The sequence below is a fragment of the Pipistrellus hanaki genome (assembly GCF_964339955.1).
Source record: "Pipistrellus hanaki genome assembly, chromosome: X".
Lineage (NCBI taxonomy): Eukaryota > Metazoa > Chordata > Mammalia > Chiroptera > Vespertilionidae > Pipistrellus > Pipistrellus hanaki.
In genome coordinates, this window is record NC_140524.1 from 97,091,110 (window position 1) to 97,112,902 (window position 21,793).

The following is a 21,793-nucleotide window of genomic DNA, read 5'->3' on the forward strand; positions in this document are numbered from 1 at the left end:
GGACAAATCCTTTCACATTGTTGGGCCTCAATTTTTAAATCAGATAATCAAGGGATGATGGTAGACTAGTCCAGTGTTTTCTAAATATCATTAAGCAAACTAAGTATTTCCTCAACTAATACTCTACAAGGAACCTCAATATATGAAACAGATGAAAAGGAACCCGCTCTGGTTCTTGAGGAAGCTAAACCCCATCTGTTCAATTTTCCTCTAACTCCTCCCTACTATACCCACCTCCACTCCCTGGAATGGTACTCCAGCAATCTGTGGATCAAGTCTAGAAAGCATTGTGCCATTCAATTTTTCTAAGGCTTCTTTTCAGGCTAGCATTCCAGGATTATAGGCAGGAAGGGGAGACTTAGTTTTACATGAGTCAAGTCATGTTGGCCTTTCTAGCAACACTGCCCATATTATGTCATAATTAGCCATTTACTTGTCTATCTGTAGTACCAGACTCTGAGCAACTGAACTATACAGACTGTTCTCCCATCTTTTAGTATCCCTTCCCCTACCCTAGTGATTACCACATGCCCCTAAAAAAAATAACCTTATTCAGATATTTGGTTGGATGGATGGATGGAAAAAAAACACAAATGAACAAACAACCATATGAATGATAATCACCACTGAATTGATATGACATGATATAAATGGAAAAAATAAAAATGAATTAAAAAGAAGCGCATTGATAGCTTTCACATGTTATTCACAATTTTTCAAAGATAGAATGAATTTAGCCTTCTCCCTGAGAATAAAGCAAGGGCTCCAAATAACATTTTCAACATTGTGAGATTACTCTCGGCAAAGTCTGAGACAACAGTAACTAAATTAGTACATCTTGGAAAGCAACCATGGTTATTTTTGCATATTCCTACCATTAATTTCTTTCAAGGGCATGAAGCATCTCTTTTCATGCTCCTACCCTGAAAATACCAACCAGCCTCTCCCTAACTCCAACCCTATGGGTTGCCTTCTCCCTCTTAGCAGTTGGCACATGTGCCCAATGATTTACATGAATTCTATGTAAACAGAACCTTTTTGCAGAAATCTCTGCCCTTTGTCCACCAATGGTTTTCCTAGAGAAGAGCCAGAGAAAGCTCACTTCGTATGCCATACCTCCTTTGGTTGTGTGAACATGAAAGGGGGAGTGCTCCTGGGGCCTGTCTGCAGATTTTCAGCTGTGTGCTGAGAGCAGGAAGCCCATGGGGAAGTACACTGGCTCAGGCCACGGATTCTTCTTGTCCTCCTTTAAAGCTTCTGCTTCCTGCTCTAAGTTCTTAATGACTACCTTCCATTTAAAAGCATCTTTAACTTTAAAGAAGGCTAACTTCAACAGTACTGTAAACCAAGATAATCTGGCCAGAAAGTAGTATGATGAATTTAATATCCTTTCTTTTAAAAGGAGGGGAATGAGCACAAAAAAAAATGCAATCTAGGTCTTAAATAGAAATAAGTTCCAGAGAACTGATGCAACTTCACTAGGGTAAACCAAAAGTACTGATGTTTGGTGAGCTTTTGAGTTTAAAGAGGTAAGGTCATGTTTCATTTTCTTGTTGTTTTATTATTTAAACAGTGTGTCTCAATGAATATATTTTTCCTGCAATGATGTCCTTTAGTTTCAAGAACATTCTGAATGCCTAATAACTAGGGAGTAGAGCAGGGATCTTATTTTATATAATCAGTACATTCCTAAAAAGTTATAGGATATCACTTTGTTTTTAAATGTAATCCTGTAATTTTAAAACTTTCATTACCTTTGTATTATGTAAGTAACATGGAGATGCAAAAAGAATCCACACTTCTCAAAAAATAAAACTTGTCTGTAACCCCACCTGCCAGTGATAACCTCTGTTAACATTCTAGAGCAGAGTTTTTCAAACTGTGGTTTGTGGCACATTAAGAAATTATAAAATCAACTTAGTGGGTCATAACCAGCCATCTTAAAATGAAACAGAATAAAAGGGAAGAGGAATTTAATTGAAGTAGAATAGGGTAAAAAAGGAGAGAATAAGATAATATGATAAATAATAAAATTAAAAATAAATACATTTATCAGAATGAACCATATAGAGAAAAGTTAGTATTGTTTAATATATATATATATATATATATATATATATATATATATATATATATATATATTGTTGAGGAGAACCCAAGATGGTGGCATAAGGTATACACCTGCACTTGCTGCCTCTCACAACCACACCAAAACTACAACTAAAAGATAAAACATCTATCACCCAGAACCACGGGAAAGCTGACAGAGTAGAAGTTCTACAACTAGAAGGAAAGAAACAAGCTCGTTGAGACTGTGTAGGAGGTGCAGAGGCTCAGAAAAGCAGAGGTATGGAGGCCCGCAAATCAGGCTGGCGACTGGGTGCACTGTTTGTTTTTTTTCATTTGAAAGGGAGATACAAGCTCCTGACTCTTCTGAACTCCAGTTTCCAGTGAGACTCTGGGAACCCAGACTCCTACAGGGAGAAACTGGACTGTCGGGCATCGGTTCAGAAAGTGAGGGTGGTTTTCTCCCAGAGGTGTGCGTAGGAATCATTTACTGTGCTGGGGCGCAGAGATGCAGAGACAGCAGACTGGCAGCCATCCCTGATTGCTACACTCTCGTGATTCCCTGAGACCCCGCCCCACCCAATTTATAAACCCACCCAGAAAGGAAGGAAGAGGAAAAGAGTTAGAAACATTGAGAGAGAAACATCAATCAGCTGCCTAATGCACACCTCCTACTGGGGATGTGCAGGCAACCAAGGTACATGCCATTGACCAGAACTGAACCTGGGACCTTTCAATCTGCAGGCCAACACTCTATCCACTGAGCCAAATTAGGTTAAATTTTGAAGTGAAATCTCTAGCATACATTTTTATATTAATTTCATAAAGACCAACTGCCTACCAAAAATTTTATACAAATTTACACTTCCATCAGCAATGTCTGGAACTGCGTTTATGCCCACCCTGCCCTCATTCCCACCCCAAACCTGACCATTATAATTTTTGCATCTTGGCCTATTTGAATAAATGGGGGGAAATGACTATTTTAATTTGGGTTGATTAGTTATCTGAGTTGAGGTCACCCACAGCTAATTTACAACAGCTTTCAACCAACACTATAGAAGATAGTAGAATAACCACTGAACTAGAAGAGAAACCTGTGTCCATGAAGTCAAACCATTTGGGTTTAGGTAGTAAAGCCTTGACATATAAAATGACTCCTGCTATGGCAAATTACTTATTTTATACATTTAGTATGTTCTCCAAAACTATTAAGTTACAATTGAACAACCAATGACTTACAGCCAGACAGGCAGCCACTACCTTGCCCAATTACATGTGCTAATATCTAACAGAGCCATATGCCTGCTCCAGACACAGAGTATGTACTTCTCAATTGGTGGGCCTTTTTGTCCAGAGGTCCCAACCTCAGACTTTCTGAGCATCCAAGGACCCACCCACCTGCACATCATCCTTATCTCTTTTTCTCTGCTTCTGCTTCCCCATCAGAAACTTTGAGGAAGAGGCTATCCCAGGGGTGATAAAGTGGTAGTGGATGTGCTGTATTAGAGGGGTCCTAGGTAGAGTAGATGGGGCCCCAAAACTGAAGACAGAAAGCCACATCCGAATCCTGGATTCAAATGTTAAACAATGTGGTCTTAAACAGTGTGGTGCTAAAGCCTCCATTTCCTTATCCACCCAAAGAATGTCATATTTTTAACACAGAATTTTGAGGGGCTTGTGAAATAAGGTGAGAGAATACTACAGAAAGCAGCCGCACAACAAATGTTAATGGTATGTGTGGGGGGAGGAGGGGAATGTGGATGCATGTGTGTGTGAATTTATTTGATGTCTGCCTGAACATGTTTAGAAGAATCCCCTTGATAACACTCAATCATCTGAGACAAAATTCAGCCATCTTCTAAAAACTGTAGGCAGAGCTGGCTACAGAAAAAAGTCAAAGGGATGAAGAAAAATAAACTGTAGGCTGTGGTCTCAGCCATACCCTACAGAAGAGAATGATAACTTGGAACAAGCAGCGGGTTTAAGTAAGAGTTACCCAGGTTCTCAGAGTACATCTGGATTTTTAAAAGTCTCTTATTCTGCACAAAGCTCTTTTGCATTTCACACCTGTTGAGTAAAGGAAAGTATATCCTCCCCCCCACCAATCCCACCTGCAACTCCAATCTCACAGAGCTGTCTCACTAGGTCTCCAGTTCTTAAAAGCCAAAACTCAATTACATAGTCACCTTTACATTTGAAAACAATGTAGGTTAATGGTCCAAAGCAGCTCTCGCATGGAAAAATCAGCTCACCTATTCTCTAGTTAAAAAAAGGAATGAAGCAAGGTATAGTGAAGTTTAAAACCATGTTCAAATTTACCATAAAACCTCACTTTAGAAGGCCCAGGTGTGTGTCACTCAGCAGCATGGTTCCCTGGAGGCTTCTCACAACCATTTTTCAGACTTAACTGTAAAGGTTTCACACACCTTCACACCCAAAGTGAACCAAACGTTCCATCAAAACACAAGGCAGCCGTGGGGCTGCCTGGGCCTCAAAGATGTTTCAGACATTCCCAAGATGCTTGGAGAGGACAGCTCAGGATGAAACATTCACCCTCTCAGTTCTCCAATCATGGTCATTTCAAACCAAACAGTGAGAAGCCTGTGGGCCAATGAAGGATAAGGGGAGGGTGGGTGGTTATACCACTCATTGAGTCCAGGACTACAAACCTCAGCCAAGGGATCTGGGAAGCCAAGGGCAATTTTAGAATTTGCTTGAGTCCTTTTCAACCCCCACAATCCACAAAATTCTGTCTAGCCAGGGTTGCTACTTTGTGGCTCAGACATCCAAGGTTCTGAAAACAGAGCCACAAGAATAGAGACCCTGTCAGGGGAATGGAAAGGCCTCCCATTCCTCTTCTGAGGAGCTCTGTTTAGCCTATATTAGGGGTGTCGAACTCAATCAGAGAAGGGGCCAAAATCTAAAATCCAGCCTAAATCGCGGGCTGAATGGTTTACTGAACAGTCATAAATTGACAATGTCATAAATTGACAGCGGAGTGCAGTGATGACAGCGCGGTGCGGGCCACATTGCAAGGCCTGGCGGGCTGGATTTGGCCCGCAGGCCTTGTGTTTGACACATGTGGCCTAGATTTTGCATAAAACCTTGATAGGGACACTAGTAAAGGCAACTCTCCCATAGCTCTAAGGCTAATCCAACCAAGTGATTAGAGAACTCATCACGCTTTCTTCTCCATTCCCTCCCCAAAGAAAGGAAGCAATTTGAAAATCCCAAAGGATTCTCCTTACAGAGGAAGAGCTGAAGCAATGCCAATAAAGATTCAAATGTCAAACTCCGATTAAACAGAGTTTGCAAGTGATTTCAAACATGGCATTGTGAAGAGCCCTCGTCTGAGAATCAAAAGGTCTCATAACCATGCTTTAATTTAAAAGAGGGTGAGGTTTTTTTTTTTAAATATACCATATTTCCTCCATTTCAGACCCCCAAACTTTGTCATTAGTGATCAGAGATAGTATTTATATTACAGAAAAACAGAACAAAACTACTGCTTAGTCCAGAAGTCAAAGGAGAGCAAGGAATAAGAACAATCACTGTCACAGTCTTGAAGTATCTTATTGAAGGAGAAAATTTTGCAAAACTACAACTCAGGGACATTTTATCCAACAGAAATATGTAGGTACATTCACCAAAAGACAGGAACTAGAATGTTCATAGCAGCATTATTTGGAAATTCTCCAAATGCCCATCAATAGTAGAATGGACAAATAAATCATGGTATATTTATATGGAAGAATCCTATACGACAATGAAAAAAATGAACTACAGCTACATACAAAAAAAAATGGGGCAAATAAATATAATTTTGAGTAAAAGTCCAGATATAAAATAGCATATACTGATTTCAAATCAGGCCAAAGTAATCTATGGCTGTTAGAAGTCAAGATAATGGTCATTCTTTGGGAGATATGACTGGAAGGGAACAGTGGCAGCATTTCTAGAGGGCTACAAATATTTCTTATTCCAGATGCTGTACACTTATTATTTGTGCACATTGCTATATTTGTGTTATAATTAGATCTTTAAATTTTAACATATATATCATTTATATATGGAGAGAAAGACAGAGAGAGAGAGAGAGAGAGAGAGAGAGAGAGAGAGAGAGAGAGAGAGAATGAATGCACTTTTCTGGTTTCAGATAGCTTCCTAAGAGCAGGGCTTGATCCAACCAAGCTGATCAGGCCACAGAAAAGTGTACAGAGCAACTTGGAAAGAAAAGGTATACGATGAGAAGTAAAAGAGAGTGTCTCTTTGGTTATTTGCGTTTTGTTTTTCTTTTTGTCCTCCTCACTCAACAGTGATTAAAACTTTGAATTGATAAATCAATTTTTAAAAACCCAAAAGTGTTTCAAGTGTACATTGACAGGCCATTAGTGCCGCTCATTGCCTTTACTCAAATATATTTGTAAGTGAATCCCATTTCTCACTATCACTTCCTATCCCATCACTGACCTGAGATTCGCTGGTCTTAGATTATGGGACAAAGGGTTAAAATAAAGCTACGCACGCACAACTTTATGTAATGTATTTTTCTTTGTGAAATTGAATTTAATTTTAATTAGCAAAGGCTAAAACCTTGCCAGATGACCACCAGTGATATTTGATACTTGAGCAGGGTTCCCACATGTCCTCTCTCACACTGAAGGTATTTAACCCAAGTGAAACTGTTAGAAAACCTTGCAAGGCATTCTTCCCAGTATCTCTTCCTTGGTTTGCCCACTTTCCCCCACATTGCCTCAAACTCTGAAGCATCTGTCTCTTCTGTTTGTGAAGCAGAAAGCCCCATGACTTTTCACATGGAAAAGGATTTCTGAAGTATTTATTCATGCTGCGCTTTTCCCTTCTCAAAGTTAATCTCTAGAATCAAACACTCAGTAAACATGTGCCATCTTGCAATTGAAGTCTTCAGGGGTGAGGAGGGGACTGGCTGAGGCAGCAAAACTCTGATGTGAAATTAAAAAGGGAAATACAGCTTTACTCACATTATTAAAATATAAATATAGGCTTGAGGAATAGAGTCCAGATGCACACTGGAGAGAAACATAAATATTGATATTATATTCTAATGAACATTATGTCTCACTGGCTGTCATCCTTCCTCATAGATACTAGTTCTTCCCTCTCTTAGATATTTAGTATTAAACATCAAGAGTAGCCAAACTGTATAATTTAAATACCCTCCAATAGAATAATCAGAAATCAAATTTTAAAGAACTTTTGTCATCCTTGATCCAGGCTTCAAGCATCACCATAAGCTAAAAACACAGTTACACATTAGTATTCCCTGCCACTTAGCAACTTGTGTAAAAGAAACAAGTTATTTTTTCCCCATATCTTTTTAAATGTTATTTTAGCTTTCTCTTAGAAAAACTTCTACTTCTAAATTACTCCTGGGACCTCTGAGGCCAGATTCTTATCCTTGTCCCAAATGGGTCCTCCCTAAAGCTGAGCACCCAGATGTTATAAGCAGCCCAGTATCATCAGACCAAAGAGAAGAAACTCCACTATTCCAATTGTCTTGGAAATCTTTTTCTCCCCTCTCAATCTTTTTTAAATTGTGATATAATTGACATATAATATTATATTATTTTTAGGTATACAACATAATGATTTGATATTTGTATATATGGTGAGATGATCACCACAATAAGTATAGTTAACATCTTTCATCACACAAAGTTACGATTTTTTTTTCTTGTGATGAGAACATTTAAGATCTATTCTCTTAGCAACTTTCAAATATGCAATATACTATTGTTGATTCTGGTCACTGTGGTATACATTACATCCCCATAACTTATTTATCTTCTTACTGGAAATGTGTTCCTCTGCAAATCTCATATATGGAATCCATAGTTCTTAGTCTGGTCCTATTGTAGAGTCAGAAGTTCCTGTAGAAACATATTCTCCCATGCCCATATTAACACAACAGTTCTAACAGGGAATAGTGTAAGAGCACCAGAGTTCAAATATTGCTTTTCTACCTCAAGAAGTTATCTATTGGAAGTGAGGAAATTGTCCCTCTCCTAATGAGAATGTGGGTTACAGAGGTGCATACAGTTGTTAAAATTCATCAAACTACACAATTGTTATCCATACATTTCACTGTATGGAAATTATACATTGATTTTTAACAAAAATTTTCTTCAGAACAACCAAGTTTTCCCAAGAGAGCAAAGTAAGTTTAATCGATAATATTCTAGAAGTGCCTATTTCCTCAACATCAGACGTGGCTTTACAAAACACATTAGACCTATGTGAGAATTCTCTTTTGCTCCTCCTAGAAGGAGCACAGCATATTATAACATGGTTTCCTTTGGAACAAGTCTGGCCCAGTAAGAAGAAAGGAGGTCTTTCCCTTACTTCTCAACTTTTATGCCCTTTTGTGTGGGTTGAATTGCCTAGCCCTAAACATAAAACAGAAAATGTCAACATCTCGAAGTTGGATCCAACATCTCATTACTTCCACCAAACCAGCACCATCTCCTACCAGGATAACTGCCAGAGCAATTATCCTACTTAGTCACCCTGCTTCTACCCTTCCCCCACAGCTTCTTCCCTATACAACAGCCAAAGTGATCCTTTTAAACTCTTAAGTCAATCATGTCACTATTAGACTAAAATCCTTCCAGTGAGTCCCCATTTCACTTAAAGAAAAAAGCAAAGTCTTAACAAAGGCCTCCTAGACCCTACATGAGCTGCCCTTCACCCCACTTCCCTGACTTCCTCTCCTCTCTGTCTCCTTGCTCACTCCACATTTACCATGTCAGCCTCCTTGCCATCACTTTATCACACCAGGCATGATCTCACCTCAGGGCCTTTGCACTAGCTCTAGTTCCTTCTGTTGGAATGCTCTTCTCCAGCTATTGACATCATTAACTCCCTCACCTCTTTCCAATCTTCCCTAAAATGCTGCTTCCCATTTAAAATGATAACCCCACTCCAATCCTCTGGATTGCCCTCACCGGACTCTAGTTTCTTTTTGCCCATAACTTACTATCTCCTAACATGTTCTGTAATCTCTTTAAATTATGTTTAATTATGTTAAATATCTGTGTTATGTTTTTTGTTTATGGTCTAATCTCTCTCTACTATAAATTCTTTATAACTTTCTGAACATTGATAAAATCCAAGTGCCTGGAATAGTGCCTGGCATATAATAAATGAAATAATCTGGATGATAAGATTACTGGTGGATGTTTTTTAATTTCTATACTTCTTTGCATAACAAAAAGAGGCCACAAAGAACATTGAAATCTTAGTAGTCATCTGATCATGCAGAGGGACATAGCATTGCTTGGTCAGCTATCTCTTTCTCCCTGGCCCAGCATTTCACAGATTTAGACACAGGTTTTTACCTACTTGGAAAAAAGTTTACACATGCCTCCCACTCTGCATGATCCAATTACAATACCAATAAAATAACAGCAAATAATTGCCAGGGGCTCACATGTGCCAGGCACAGTTCTCAGTATCTATGTACTTTGAATCCTTCAGTCCTGCAACAATCTGATGCAGTAGGTACTGTTTTTATCTCAATCCCAAAGGAAAATATATATTCAGTAAATTGTCCAAAGTAATACATCTTTGAAGGAGTGGAGCTGGAATTTGGACCCCTGTTGTCTAACATCAGAATCCACACTCTTAACCATATACTTGCTTCTCAACAATTAGATAAAACTGACACTTACCAACCTTACTCAAACTGAGCCTAAGCAAACTGCAAAGTTCATGAATTCCAAACCTTTCCTTAAGACACAAGGACATAAGGTTCACATCAGGTATCATAAAAGAAATGTATAAGCACTCTAATTCTCTGCCTTTAACAAACCATGCAGTTTTGGACTCAAACAAATGGACTCTAAGACCCAGAGTCCCTTGAAGTCCAACAGTGCAGTCATTCTATTGCCAAAAACACCAAAGCATATTCTCCAAAATAAAGTATTTATCTTCTATATACTAGAAAATGTAAATGGCCCCTCTGATGGCTGGGAGTCCAGTTTGAGCCAGACTAACCTCATTTCCCTTCTGAGTAGGGTTATTAGACTGGAAGATCAAAGAAATATTACAGACGTATGGTATCTTGTTTTCGGCAACCATTTGACAATCACTCATGATGATAAATCTTGTGGGCAAGGTGAAGAAATGTGGTTTTAATGGGACTGTGGGAGAGCATTTGTGACAGCTGTAACAATGGCACCCAATGAAAGTTGATTAATAGATGTACTACTGTCTGCCAATGAGATCTGGCCATCAGTCCATCTGAACAACAGTTTTATCAAAGATGTGGATGATGGGCTAGAATCATGTTTATGATGTTTGCAGAGAGCAAAATGCTGTGGGCAGTAACTGACACATTGAATCAAGATTTTAAACCATCATGGCTGATTGGGAGTGAAAGAGCAAAGCAAGGAAGATTCAATTTAACAGAGACAATGGGGAGTCTTGTGAAAATTAAGTTCAAAATACCAACTGCACCAATGGAACAGAGAAAACCTTATGCAAAAGAACTGCCACTATAAAGGAAGGGAGTTTGTTGGGCCATGAGAGCAATAATGCACCAACAGTATTTTGCAATGGTTAAAAAAAGAAGGGCCATCTTAATCCTAGTGGAACATTCATATGAAGAAAGGAATGGTTCCATTCATGCTCTGCATCTGTGGGAGAAGGCAACCAGGGTGAGAGAAAACAAGAAACTTGGCATTAAGAGGCCTGGTTGAAAGAACTGAAGTTGTTTTACCTGGGACTAAGTAACCTCTAGTCACTTAAAAGATATCCTGGATAAGAGACTGTAAACAGATTGCAGCCACCGGAATTAAGACTAAAAAGCTGGAATTACAATAGGACAGACTTAGTCTCAGTGTAGATAAGAATTGTTTCAAAACAGGAACAATTCATCAATAAAGTTGGGGTGGGAAAGGCCACTGCCCACTCATGGGTGTCTTAGAGGGCATGAAACTAGATGGGTTGCCATTTGGGACATCTTTAAAAAGAATCCCACCCTAGTTGGGAGATTGGATTTAATGGGTGCTAAGGTCTTTTCCAACTCGAAAATCCCAAGATTCTCCAGCTTTTATTAAAGTCATTTTATTCTTGTTTAATTTCACTTGGAAGGACGTAGGAACATCATAATAAATTAATTTTTTAGCATTTGGATGCCCATGTCCTCAGATTCCTATTTCAGTACAATCAAACCTTCTCATGTTTATTAATGGATTGAGGGATGGACATTAATGTCAAAAACAAAAAGTTGTCATGCCTGACAAAACCGGTTTGGCTCAGTGGATAGAGAATCGGCCTGCAGACTAAAAGGTCCCAGGTTCAATTCTGGTCAAGGGCATGTACCTTGGTTGTGGGAACATACCCAGTAGGGGATGTGCAGGAGGCAGCTGATCGATGTTTCTCTCTCATGGATGTTTCTAACTCTTTATCCCTCTCCCTTCCTCTCTGTAAAAAAAATCAATAAAATATATATTTTTTAAAAGTTGTCATGCCTGTCTTTGTCATTCAAAAAGATGAACTAGACAGGGTTGCTGTCCTTTGTGTTAGGAGGGCTCTCCAAAACCTTGTTTCAATAAATTTAGACCTTAAGATTAGAGCTTTACATTCAGAAACTATTACTACTTCATCATTTTTATTTCTATTTGTTATCAAGATGTGATTCATGAGGAATTTTTGATGCAAAAACAACTTTTAGGAATGCTTGTGATTGATGGTTTGTTCCAGGCATACTCTTCCCATGCTTTTTAATAGTGTCCTACAAAATCTTGTGTTCCGGTATTAATAGAGTAAAAAGAAATTAAACTGAACTGCCAAAACAAAATTCCCACATTTGAAATTGTCTTTGTTCATAAAATTATAGAGCATTATATGAAGTAAATGGATCCTTAAGACTCTTGGGCTAACATGGGACAATAGGAGAAATTTCATAGACCACGGCATTTTAAAGGTAATGCCCATTAAATGTAGACTAGAAGCGCTGAGACTGAAGATGTTTCTGAGAGCTTATGTGGAATGTATACTTTCATGATGGCGTTGTGTGGAAAAGATCTCCACAAACAGAAAGAAAGAAATCTTGCCCTCGCAGGTTTTGCTCTGTGGATAGAGCATCAGACTGTGGACTGAAGGTCCTGAGTTTAATTCTAATCAGGGACATATGTCTCTGCTGGAGGCTCGATCTAGGCCCTAGTCAGGGCCTGTTCAGGAGGCAGTCAATGGATGTATTCTCTCACATTAATGTTTCTCTCTGTCTATCCTACCCGCTTCCAATCAATGGGGAAATGTCCTCAGGTGAGGAGAGAGAGAAAGAGAGAGAGAGAGAGAGAGAGAGAGAGAGAGAGACAGAGATTGTTACTATCTTAGCAATATCAGCCTAACAAGAATCTCAAGGATTTCCTAAGTAAAGTAGTTCTGTAGTTTTGATTTAAGAGCCCAATCCAGTACAACAAAAAAAGTCTTGAAAGAAATGTGTTGTTGTGAGAAAATTACAACCATGAAATATTAACCTTTGAAGATTGCTTGGAAAAAACAATGTGGACTCAGACCCAGATCCCAATTCCAGGCCCTAGCAGCTTCTAGCTGTTGCCACCTGAAGCAAGTTGCTAACCCTCAGTAAAGTGGTAAAATAATTGTACCTCTCTCATAGTGTGGCGATTAAATAAGGTAATTCACATAAAGATCTTAGCACAGGACCTGGCATATAGCAGAACTCAATAAATGTTAATTGAAAATAAAAACAATCCACTCAGTAGATGGCAAAAGTGTCAGTATAGTGCAATGGGGAAATAATGGTCTTTTTGGTAAGTGCCAACAGATCAATTGTGTATCCATATGGAAAATAATTAATGTTGACCCCTATCTCACACCATTTCGAAATATCAATTCCACTGAAATCATGGGTCTAAACAACAAATGCAAAGTAAAAGACTTCAAGAACATAAGAGAATATCTTCATGACCTTGGAGTCAGTCAAGATTTTAACAATAAACAGAACAGAATAGAAAAAACACTATTCATACAGAAAATGATTGATAAATTACACAACATAAAAATAAGAATTTCTTACCAAAAGACAACACAGAGAGTGAAAATGAAAATCACAGAGTAAGACAACATCTTTGCAATTACTATAACACACAATGACTCATATCCACAATATATAAGAAACTCCTACAAGACAATAAAAAAGATGCAAAGAATCTTATCAAAAAATGAGCAAAAGTCTTAAGTAGGTAATTCACAAGAGACTATCCAAATGGTCAAAAATATATATGAAAAGGTGCTCAATCTCATAAGCTATTTCAGAAATTCAAATTAAAACCACAATGATCCCTAACCGGTTTGGCTCCGTGGATAGAGCATCAGCCTGTGGACTGAAGGGTCCCAGGTTCAATTCTGGTCAAGGACATGTATCTTGGTGTGAGCACATCCCCAGTAGGAGGTGTGCAGGAAGCAGTAAATTGATGTTTCTCTCTCATCAATGTTTCGAACTCTCTTTTCATCTCCCTTCCTCTCTGTAAAAAAAAAAAAAAAAAAAAAAAAAAAAAAAAAAAATCAATAAAATATATATTTTTAAAAAAAAACACAATGAGATTTTATTTCTTACCCTCCAGAGTAGAAACAATTAAAAAGACAATAAAAATGTTGGTGAGGATGTAGAGCAACTGGAACTTTCATGTATTTCTGGGAGTATAAATTGGTACAACCAGTTTAGAAAACTGGGGAGATCGTTTGGCAAATAAAGCCAAACATACCCAGCCACTTTGACCACACAAAAGAGCCATGTATATATAAGCTCATCAAAAGGCAAATAAAAATGTTTGTGGCAAAAGCCCTAAACTAGAAACAACTCAAATGGCCATCATCAGGAGACTGGATCAACAAATTGTGATATATGCACACAATGAAATTTTATTCAGCAATGAAAATGAACAATCTATTGTAATGACATGGAAGAATCTTGCAAATATGATGTTGGGTGAACACTATATACTATATGACTCCACTTACATACTAAAATTCAAAAATAGGGAAATCTAATTGATAAATGTGAATGTCAGAACAGTGGTTACCTTTGGAATAGAGATAGTGACTGAAAAGGGGCCTCAGGTGGGGGATGTTTCAAGATACAGTAATGCTTTATTTCTTGATCTGGGTGATAGTTATAGGAATTGTTCACTTCGTGATAATTAGCCGAGCTGTACACTTATGATATGTATACTTTTCTGTAGGAATGTCCAACTTCAATATAAAATTTACATTAGAACTCAGTAACTAAATATAATTAACTGCAAAAAGCAATGACATTAAAATGTCTACAGATGAACAGCTTGGAGTTGAGGCCCATGAAGTAAATTCCAAAATCTCAGGTTTTAGTGACTTGAAGTGGCCTTACTTAAGTTTATGACCATAAATTTCAGAAGGCTCTCAACACAGGTAATTTCCTTGTATTTTCTTAACCCATTCATGTTCCCTCCCAGGGACAATATTAACACCTTGCCTTCTTTTCCCAAATAACCAATACCCTTACAGCTGATGACCTCACCAGGTTCTTCACGAAGAAAATAGATATAACTGTATAAGAACACATCCTACCTCCATCAGTTCACCAACTTACCTGCCTATCTGCCCATATCCTCCAATAACCATGGATGGAAGGATGCTTTGATCCCTTCCCCTCTCAGCTTCTCAAGGTCTTCTATAATTATCCAATTCTCTCCCGGCATGATCAATTGCCCCCCTCTGTGAAATCTAAATGTGCCGAAATATCAATACCTTTTAAGAAAATCTCCCTTGACCCTGTATTCCCCTCCAGGCAATGCTCCATTTCTCCACTCCCCTTCAGAGTAAACTCCTTAAAAGAGTTGTTTGTGGATGCTATCTTCTCTTCCACCTCTCTTGTTCTCTCTTCATCTTATTTGGCCTCCATTTCCACCTCTCCGCTTAAATGGCACCTATCAGGACCATTAATTACTTACAAGTTACCAAATTCCATGGCCTTGTCTTAGTGCTTATCTTACTCTTGGAAGCATCTGACCAAGTTGATTTCTCCATTCTTGAAACACTTTCTCCTGGCTTCCATCAGACCATACTCTCCTGATTTTCCTTCTAGCTTGCCTGTTGCTTTTTCTAAGTCTTTCTCCTTCCCTACTAAACTTCCAAAGTCGGACTGCCCTAGGCTAAGTTCTGGCCGCCTTTTCTTCACTCTCTACATTGCCCCTAGCTCCAAAGCTTCACATACCATCTCTATACTTACATCTCACATTTACCTTTCCAGTCAGGACCTCTATCTTGGATTCTGAATTTACACGTCTAATAGTATAAGTCTCCAGTTAACATAGTACAAATACAAAAATATTGATTCTATCCTCCCAAAATAAAATACCCACTCTTCCATTAGCCTTACCCATTTCTGGAAACTGTCTTCTACAAGCTAAGGGGGGAAAAAACTAGGAGTCATCCACGGTTACTTTTTTCTTCTCACTCCATATACAAATCCAATGAATAAATACTGTCAATCCAAGTTCCAAAATGAATTCAGAATCCGACCACTTTTCACTGTCTGCATAACTATCTCCTTAGTCCTAGCCACCATCACCTGTCATACTAACTGGTTTACCAGACTTCAGACTTGCCTCAAGAGTGACTTTAACTCTAACTGGCTTGGCTCAGTGGATAGAGCATCAGCCTGCGGACTCAAGGGTCCCAGGTTCGATTCCAGTCAAGAGTATGTACCTTGGTTTCAGGCACATACCCAGTAGAAGGTGTGCAGGAGGCAGCTGATCAATGTTTCTCTCTTATTGATGTTTCTAACTCTCTATCCCTCTCCCTTCCTCTCTGTAAAAAAATCAATAAAATTTATATATATATATATATATATATATATATATATATATATATATATATATATATATTTAAGAGTGACTTTGCTAAAATATATGTCAGATTATGTCACCCCTGCAAACTGTCTTCCCTTTCCCACCCTGAGCCTGTTTCAGGACAATGGGAAGCAGCTGTCCAAGGATGAAGCAACATGAAGCCATGTGGAATGGAAGTCCTGGTGGGAAGGCTATACAAAGAGAATGGAGTCACCCAGACACATTCAAAGGGAAAGGAAAGGGAATGTGGGTCACTTCCTTGAAATTCCCCTAGGCCATAAGCAATGCTAAAGGAAGATGCATAATGTAGCAGATAGAAGCCACTGGTACTCTACCCATAGCCCTTCCCACAGGACCCCTGCAGACATTCCTGTATCATCCCAAGGCTTTTCCTATCTCTCTACCTAGCCTAGCTCTAACCCTAACCCTAACATAGAGCAGGCCAAGAGAGCCAAGGAATTCATACTCCAGGTTCTACCTTCTCTCAGTGAGGGGTGGAAGTTGGTGGATAAATATTCCAGCTTCCTCACTCCTCAGTGGAACACTTCTGAGATATGTGCTGTTGTTGAACCAGGGTTGCCCACAAGCTCACACCTTGCATGAGCTTTCCTCCCTACACTGTCCCACTTCTATAAGCCTTCCCCATGCTTTCTGACTGCCCTCTGTAATAAACCACTTACACAGAAACCATGGTCTCTGCCTCTGCATGCTGCCAACCCCCAACTATGACACACTACTAGTATTGTCCCTTTCCTTCCAAATTACCTGTCTGTGTTGAGAGCCTTCTTGACATCAAACAAGAACAGTGTTCTCCTAAATTCATATGGACAAAAGAAGAGGGAGGTCTGTGCATGAAGTGTGGAGATAATATTTTAGAAAAAAATAAAAAGTAATATATTTTTACTTCTACCCCTGGAGTTATTTATTTATTAATGTATTAATATACATAGAGCATACTAGTATATTCACCCTCGACTGTTCGTACACATTAAAAAAGTTCTCTTTTCTCTATTAACCATTAGTTTGTACTCCAAACAGTTAAAAGGACTTGAAAGGACTGTGTTAAGTCCCATATACCTAAGTACCCACTGCTGCCTCTATGGAAAGAGAGAAGGGGACCCAATCTGCCCCAGCACTTTATTTCACTTGTGTGAAATCTAATTTAAAGAGCAGTGTGTGTCACCACACACACACACACACACACACACACACACACACACACACACACACACGGGAAATGTACGCACCACTCAACAGTCTGCAAGACTTCCCTCCAGTTCTTTTGAAGTAAAATCACCACTCACCCCAACCGCACTCCCCAGATATCAGCGCTGTTGAAAGTGAAGGGGGCTGTCCCTGCTGTGTGGTTTGAGGTAAAAAGGGAGGCAGGATTAAAGTGCTCATTTCAAGTCCCAAAAGTAAAATACGACTTGGCCTAAGGCAGCCCTAATTCTTTCCAGAACTCATCCCCGGAATTGCCCTCTTAAACAACCAGTCATTAACCCAACTCTGGGTCTTTTATAGCTGCTAAAACCTATCGCGCACATCATTTATTCATTAGGCTTATTATTGTTGTTATTGCAGAAAAGCAGCGAATTCCCTGGGTGGGGTTCAAAGAGTTTTTGTTGTTGTTGTTGTTGTTGTTGTTGTTGTTGTGTGTGTGTGTGTGTGTGAGAGAGAGAGAGAGAGAGAGAGAGAGAGAGAGAGAGAGAGAGAGAGAGAGAATGGGGGCAATCTGAGAGCTTGGTTGCAGGACAGAGGTTCCTGGAAAGGATGCAGAGAGAGCTCCCCCACCCCGCGCACTCCAGGCCACCACGCCGCCGCCGGTGCAGCTGCTGCAGCAAAGCGGGAAGCTTATGTAAGTCAGAGCCGCTGACATCACCTTCGCTGAGTGTTACAGCGGGACTAGGCGCCCAAGGACCAGAGCACTGGCCTAGTGCCTCCTCCCACCTTCTGCTATTCGTAAAAGGTTCCCTCTCAGCCTGATTTCACTGATCTTGCGCCAGGGGACCCTCCTGAGCGCCTCTCAGAGGGAAAATGACACAGAATGACACGTATTGGGAGCCTTAGGGTGTCTCAAGAGTGAAGTTAACAGGCAGCAAAGATGCTCAGGGGTCTACCATGTGCGTGTGGATTTGGGCGACAGGACCTGGGTTTGGGGGCCGCCTCTGGGATCCTCGAAGAGCAGATAACACAGAGCGTTATTTAGTAGGAACTTATGCTGCTCAGGGAAGAAGAAATGGCCCAGGGGTCTCTCAGATCTCCCCAGGGCCCGGGATACTCCTCCCTCCACGGCCCTCCCTTGGCCTCTCTGGGCCACAAGGTTGGAGCGAAGTGCTTCAGAGTTCTTCTCTCCAGGAGGCAAGAGGCGCCATGCTACAATGCACAGGAGCTCGAGGCACAAGTTCGGGGCTCCTTGCAGCCCTTGAGGTCACAGAAAGAGTGACAAAACCGTCCAGGCAAAGCAGGAGCCATAAAAAGACACTCACTGCTCCTGGAGCCCCCAAGCACGAGTGGGGGTGGGGTCGGACTACAGGGCTCAGGTTGGGCCACTGGAAACCACATAAGTTGCACCAACCCCCGCCCCCGCCCCACCACCACCACCTGGAAGGGACAAGGAAGGTGATCACCAGAGGTGAATAACAGACCCGTCGGCCTCCTGTGCCGCCATCAATGCCCCCTTTCAGCCCTTGGCTAGCTTTGAGTCCCTCCTGAGGCTGCCCCTTCAACTTTCTCCCCTCTGCTTCTGCATCCCTGCAAACTCCCAGCACCTGGAGGACCTGGGTGGGTCCCAGGGGAAGGAAGGGGTGGCGAGGCAGGACTAAGGTGCGAGCTGCAGTGGGCGCGGCGCCTCAGGGCTGGGATTGCTGTGGCCGGGGAGGGCGGGCGGAGGGTGCGGCGCGGGAGCGGAGCGCCGGCTGGAGGCGCGGATACTCACGCACGGTCTCCTGCTTGGGGTCCAGCGTGCCGAGGACGCGCTGCACGCCGCCGAGCTTGCCCTGCAGGGCCCAGACGCGGCGGTGGGTCAGCTGGATGTCGCTCTCGAGCTCCTGGAACAGGCTGCACGCGTGCCGGGCCACGTCCGAGAGCTGCCGGAGGACCCGGGCCAGCGCGGCGTTGCTGACCGCGCACAGGTCCAACATGAGCAGCACGGCCGCCGCGGCCGCCGAGGGCGCCTCGCCCGCCCCGGCCGCCGCCTCCGGGGGCCCCGCGGTGCTCTCCTCGCCCGCCGCGGGTACCTCTCCGAGGGGCGGCTGTGCCTGGTCGGTCGGAGCGGGCAGCGGGGGTGGTGGCGGCCCGGAAGGTGCAGGGGGTTCCCGGGGAGGATCCTCCGGCCCCGGCTCCTCGGCCTGGTCCCGCTGGCTGGGCGGCTGCAGGGGCGGCTGCAGGGGCGGCGGCGGCTCCGCACTGCCTCCGCTCGCCTCCTCCGTCGGGCCGGGCGGCGGGCGCCGCTGCCGGCACAGCCACTGCGGCTCCACGATCCGCTTGGCGAAAGGCATCCCGCGCCGCCGGGCTGAGACTTTCTGGTCTCCCCAAAGCGCCCCCTTGCAATCTGGGGGCCGGGCGCGCCCACCTGGGCGCACAGGGGCAGGAGTAGGCGCGCTGGGGCAGTCCGGGTACGCGGGGGTCTGTCTCCTCAGTTCACCTGGCGTCCTCCTCTCCCCGCCCTCCCGCTAGCAAATCGGGGTACCCGGTTCTCCTCCTCAGGGGGCACGCTCCAGGGGAGGATGACAAGCGTGGGTCCCAGAAATCCTGGGGTGCGCCCGGGCTCTGCTCACTTGCTTGCAACCCGGGTCAGCTGGCTCAGCTCCATCATTCCGGCGCTCGCCACCACCGCCCCGGCCGCCGCCGCCGCCGCCACCGCCGCCGCCACCGCCTATATAAATGGGCGTGTGTGTGTGTGTGTGTGTGTGTGTGTGTGTGTGTGTGTGGACGCGCGCGCGCGCGTGTGTCTGGGTGGGTGGGTGTGAGTGTGTGCGCGCCTCAGTTTGAAAGTACCCCGACGCAGGCCTCTCCCCGCGCGCCCTTTGGCCGCTCCTGGGAGCGATCGCGCCCAGGCTCTCTCCCTCTCAGGGCCAGGAGGAGGTTTCAGAGAGGCGCTCTGAAAACCCGGAGAGAGGAATCCGCCTCCAGCCCCGGCGCAGGAGGCGGCGCGGGGGCGGCGGGGCCGACGCAGGGCGGGGGGTGGGGGTGGGGGAGTCCAGGGCCAGAGGGGCGCAGCGCCCCGTGCGACCGCTGGGAGTCACTGGTGGCCTCACCGGGCGTGTGCGGAAGCAAAAACACTCCCTCGCATCCAAGGGGGTTAGGATTGAGACCATCAGCGTGGCAGGGCAGGGAATCCTCAAGTTGGGGTTGGGTGCGGGTACAAAGCGCAGAGGTAGAGGGGTGGGGTACTGGGGGTGCAGCAGATCCAGCGTGTTGAAGCAAGTTGCCTCACGGAATTCCAGCTCTGGGCAAGTCCTTTGGGTTCTTAGCAGGGAAAGCCAGGCGGCCCCTAAGTGTCCTGGGCTCTGTGAGCCCAGTGAGACAGCTGGGAAGGATGACCAGGCATGGGTGCACCCCAATGCAGCCACAGTGGGCCGGGGTGCCATTTATATCCCTTGCCCAAGCTTCACTGGGCCAGGTCTCTACAGAACATCATGAATGAGACCCAAACCGCCAATGAGCAAACCAAACCCTTCAGAAAACTGCTTGCAAAACGCACTGACGTGTTAGCTGACATAACCAGGATTACCTTTCTGTCACCCTACTGTGCTGATCACACACAGGGTTTTTAAAGTCCTCCATCAGAGAGATGATGATTCAGAGAAGAAACTTTTCCTCTTCAGTTAACTGGAAGGTATAATTTCGAAAAAGCCATGTATTTCTATGGCAGCAGACTGGATACCGTCAGCCTAAAACGTTTTTAAAATGTGTATGGGAAATGTTAATAAAATATATGCTTTCATCCCTCCAAAAAGAATACTGTAAAAGTTGGTTGTTTTTTTTTAATTTTAAAGCCAGAAGCCAAATCTTGGGAATGCAGCCTTTATTTCATGTGTCTAAAGAGAACAAGAGGGGAAAATGTTTTATGGCAACAATAAAGTCCTCCAGACCTGTGGTAGTGTCTCCTCTCCACACTCCTGCCTTAGCAAGAGCCAGCACAGGGCCCAACAATCAGCTCTTTGGACTGGCCCACACTTTAGTTATAAAAGCTTCAACAGACCCTTCTCTTATTCTACCTAAAAAAGTAAGATGTTTGGCAAGAGAATGTCCTTGTTCCTCAAAGATCCAGGCTAGGGTTAAAAGGGTCATGATGTCTACAAGATACACATAAATGTTTCAGTACCAATAACAAGAATAATTATAATAACAATAATGTATAGGTAGAGAGAGAGAAGAAGAAGAAAATACAGCCAAATGTGCAAAATAGTGCGTCTAAGTAAAGGGCATATTGAGATTCGTCGTCCATTTCTTGCAACTTTAAATTTGGTTTGGTTTCCAAATAAAAAGTGAAAGAAAGAAGACTTTGGGAAAAGATCTTTTTGGAGTTGTTCTTTATCTCACAAGATTTAAAAAGTTTAGGGCTGGCTGTTTTCAAATTTAGCTTGACTTTTTAATATATTCAAGATTCTCAACATGAGCTCTGCTAGGTAGCCAAGCCACACACTCCTCCCTAAACATATTGAGATTAAAAAAAAAAGAAAAGAAAAAAGAAGGTTGTTAAAGGCATCCCATTAGCAAGGCTGCCCTGCCTCTCATTCCTCCTCTCACAGCACTGTCCTACTAATGGCATTCAAGGGTCCAGTGGAAGGGGTGCAGCTGAACTCTGACATAGGCAATGAGTG

The 21,793-nt window shown here is 42.6% G+C and overlaps 1 protein-coding gene across 1 annotated transcript in view; it reads right to left on the reverse strand.

The window, feature by feature from the left end:
- Nucleotides 1–20,052, reverse strand: part of NHS (NHS actin remodeling regulator) — a 328,723-nt gene extending 308,671 nt beyond the window's left edge. Inside the window, exon 1 of the mRNA XM_084869409.1 lies at nt 18,904–20,052. Within this exon, the coding sequence (XP_084725535.1) occupies nt 18,904–19,465 (562 nt within the window). The 5' untranslated portion in view covers nt 19,466–20,052. The remainder of the gene's footprint in view (nt 1–18,903) is intronic.
- Between the last annotated feature and the right edge of the window lie 1,741 nt (nt 20,053–21,793).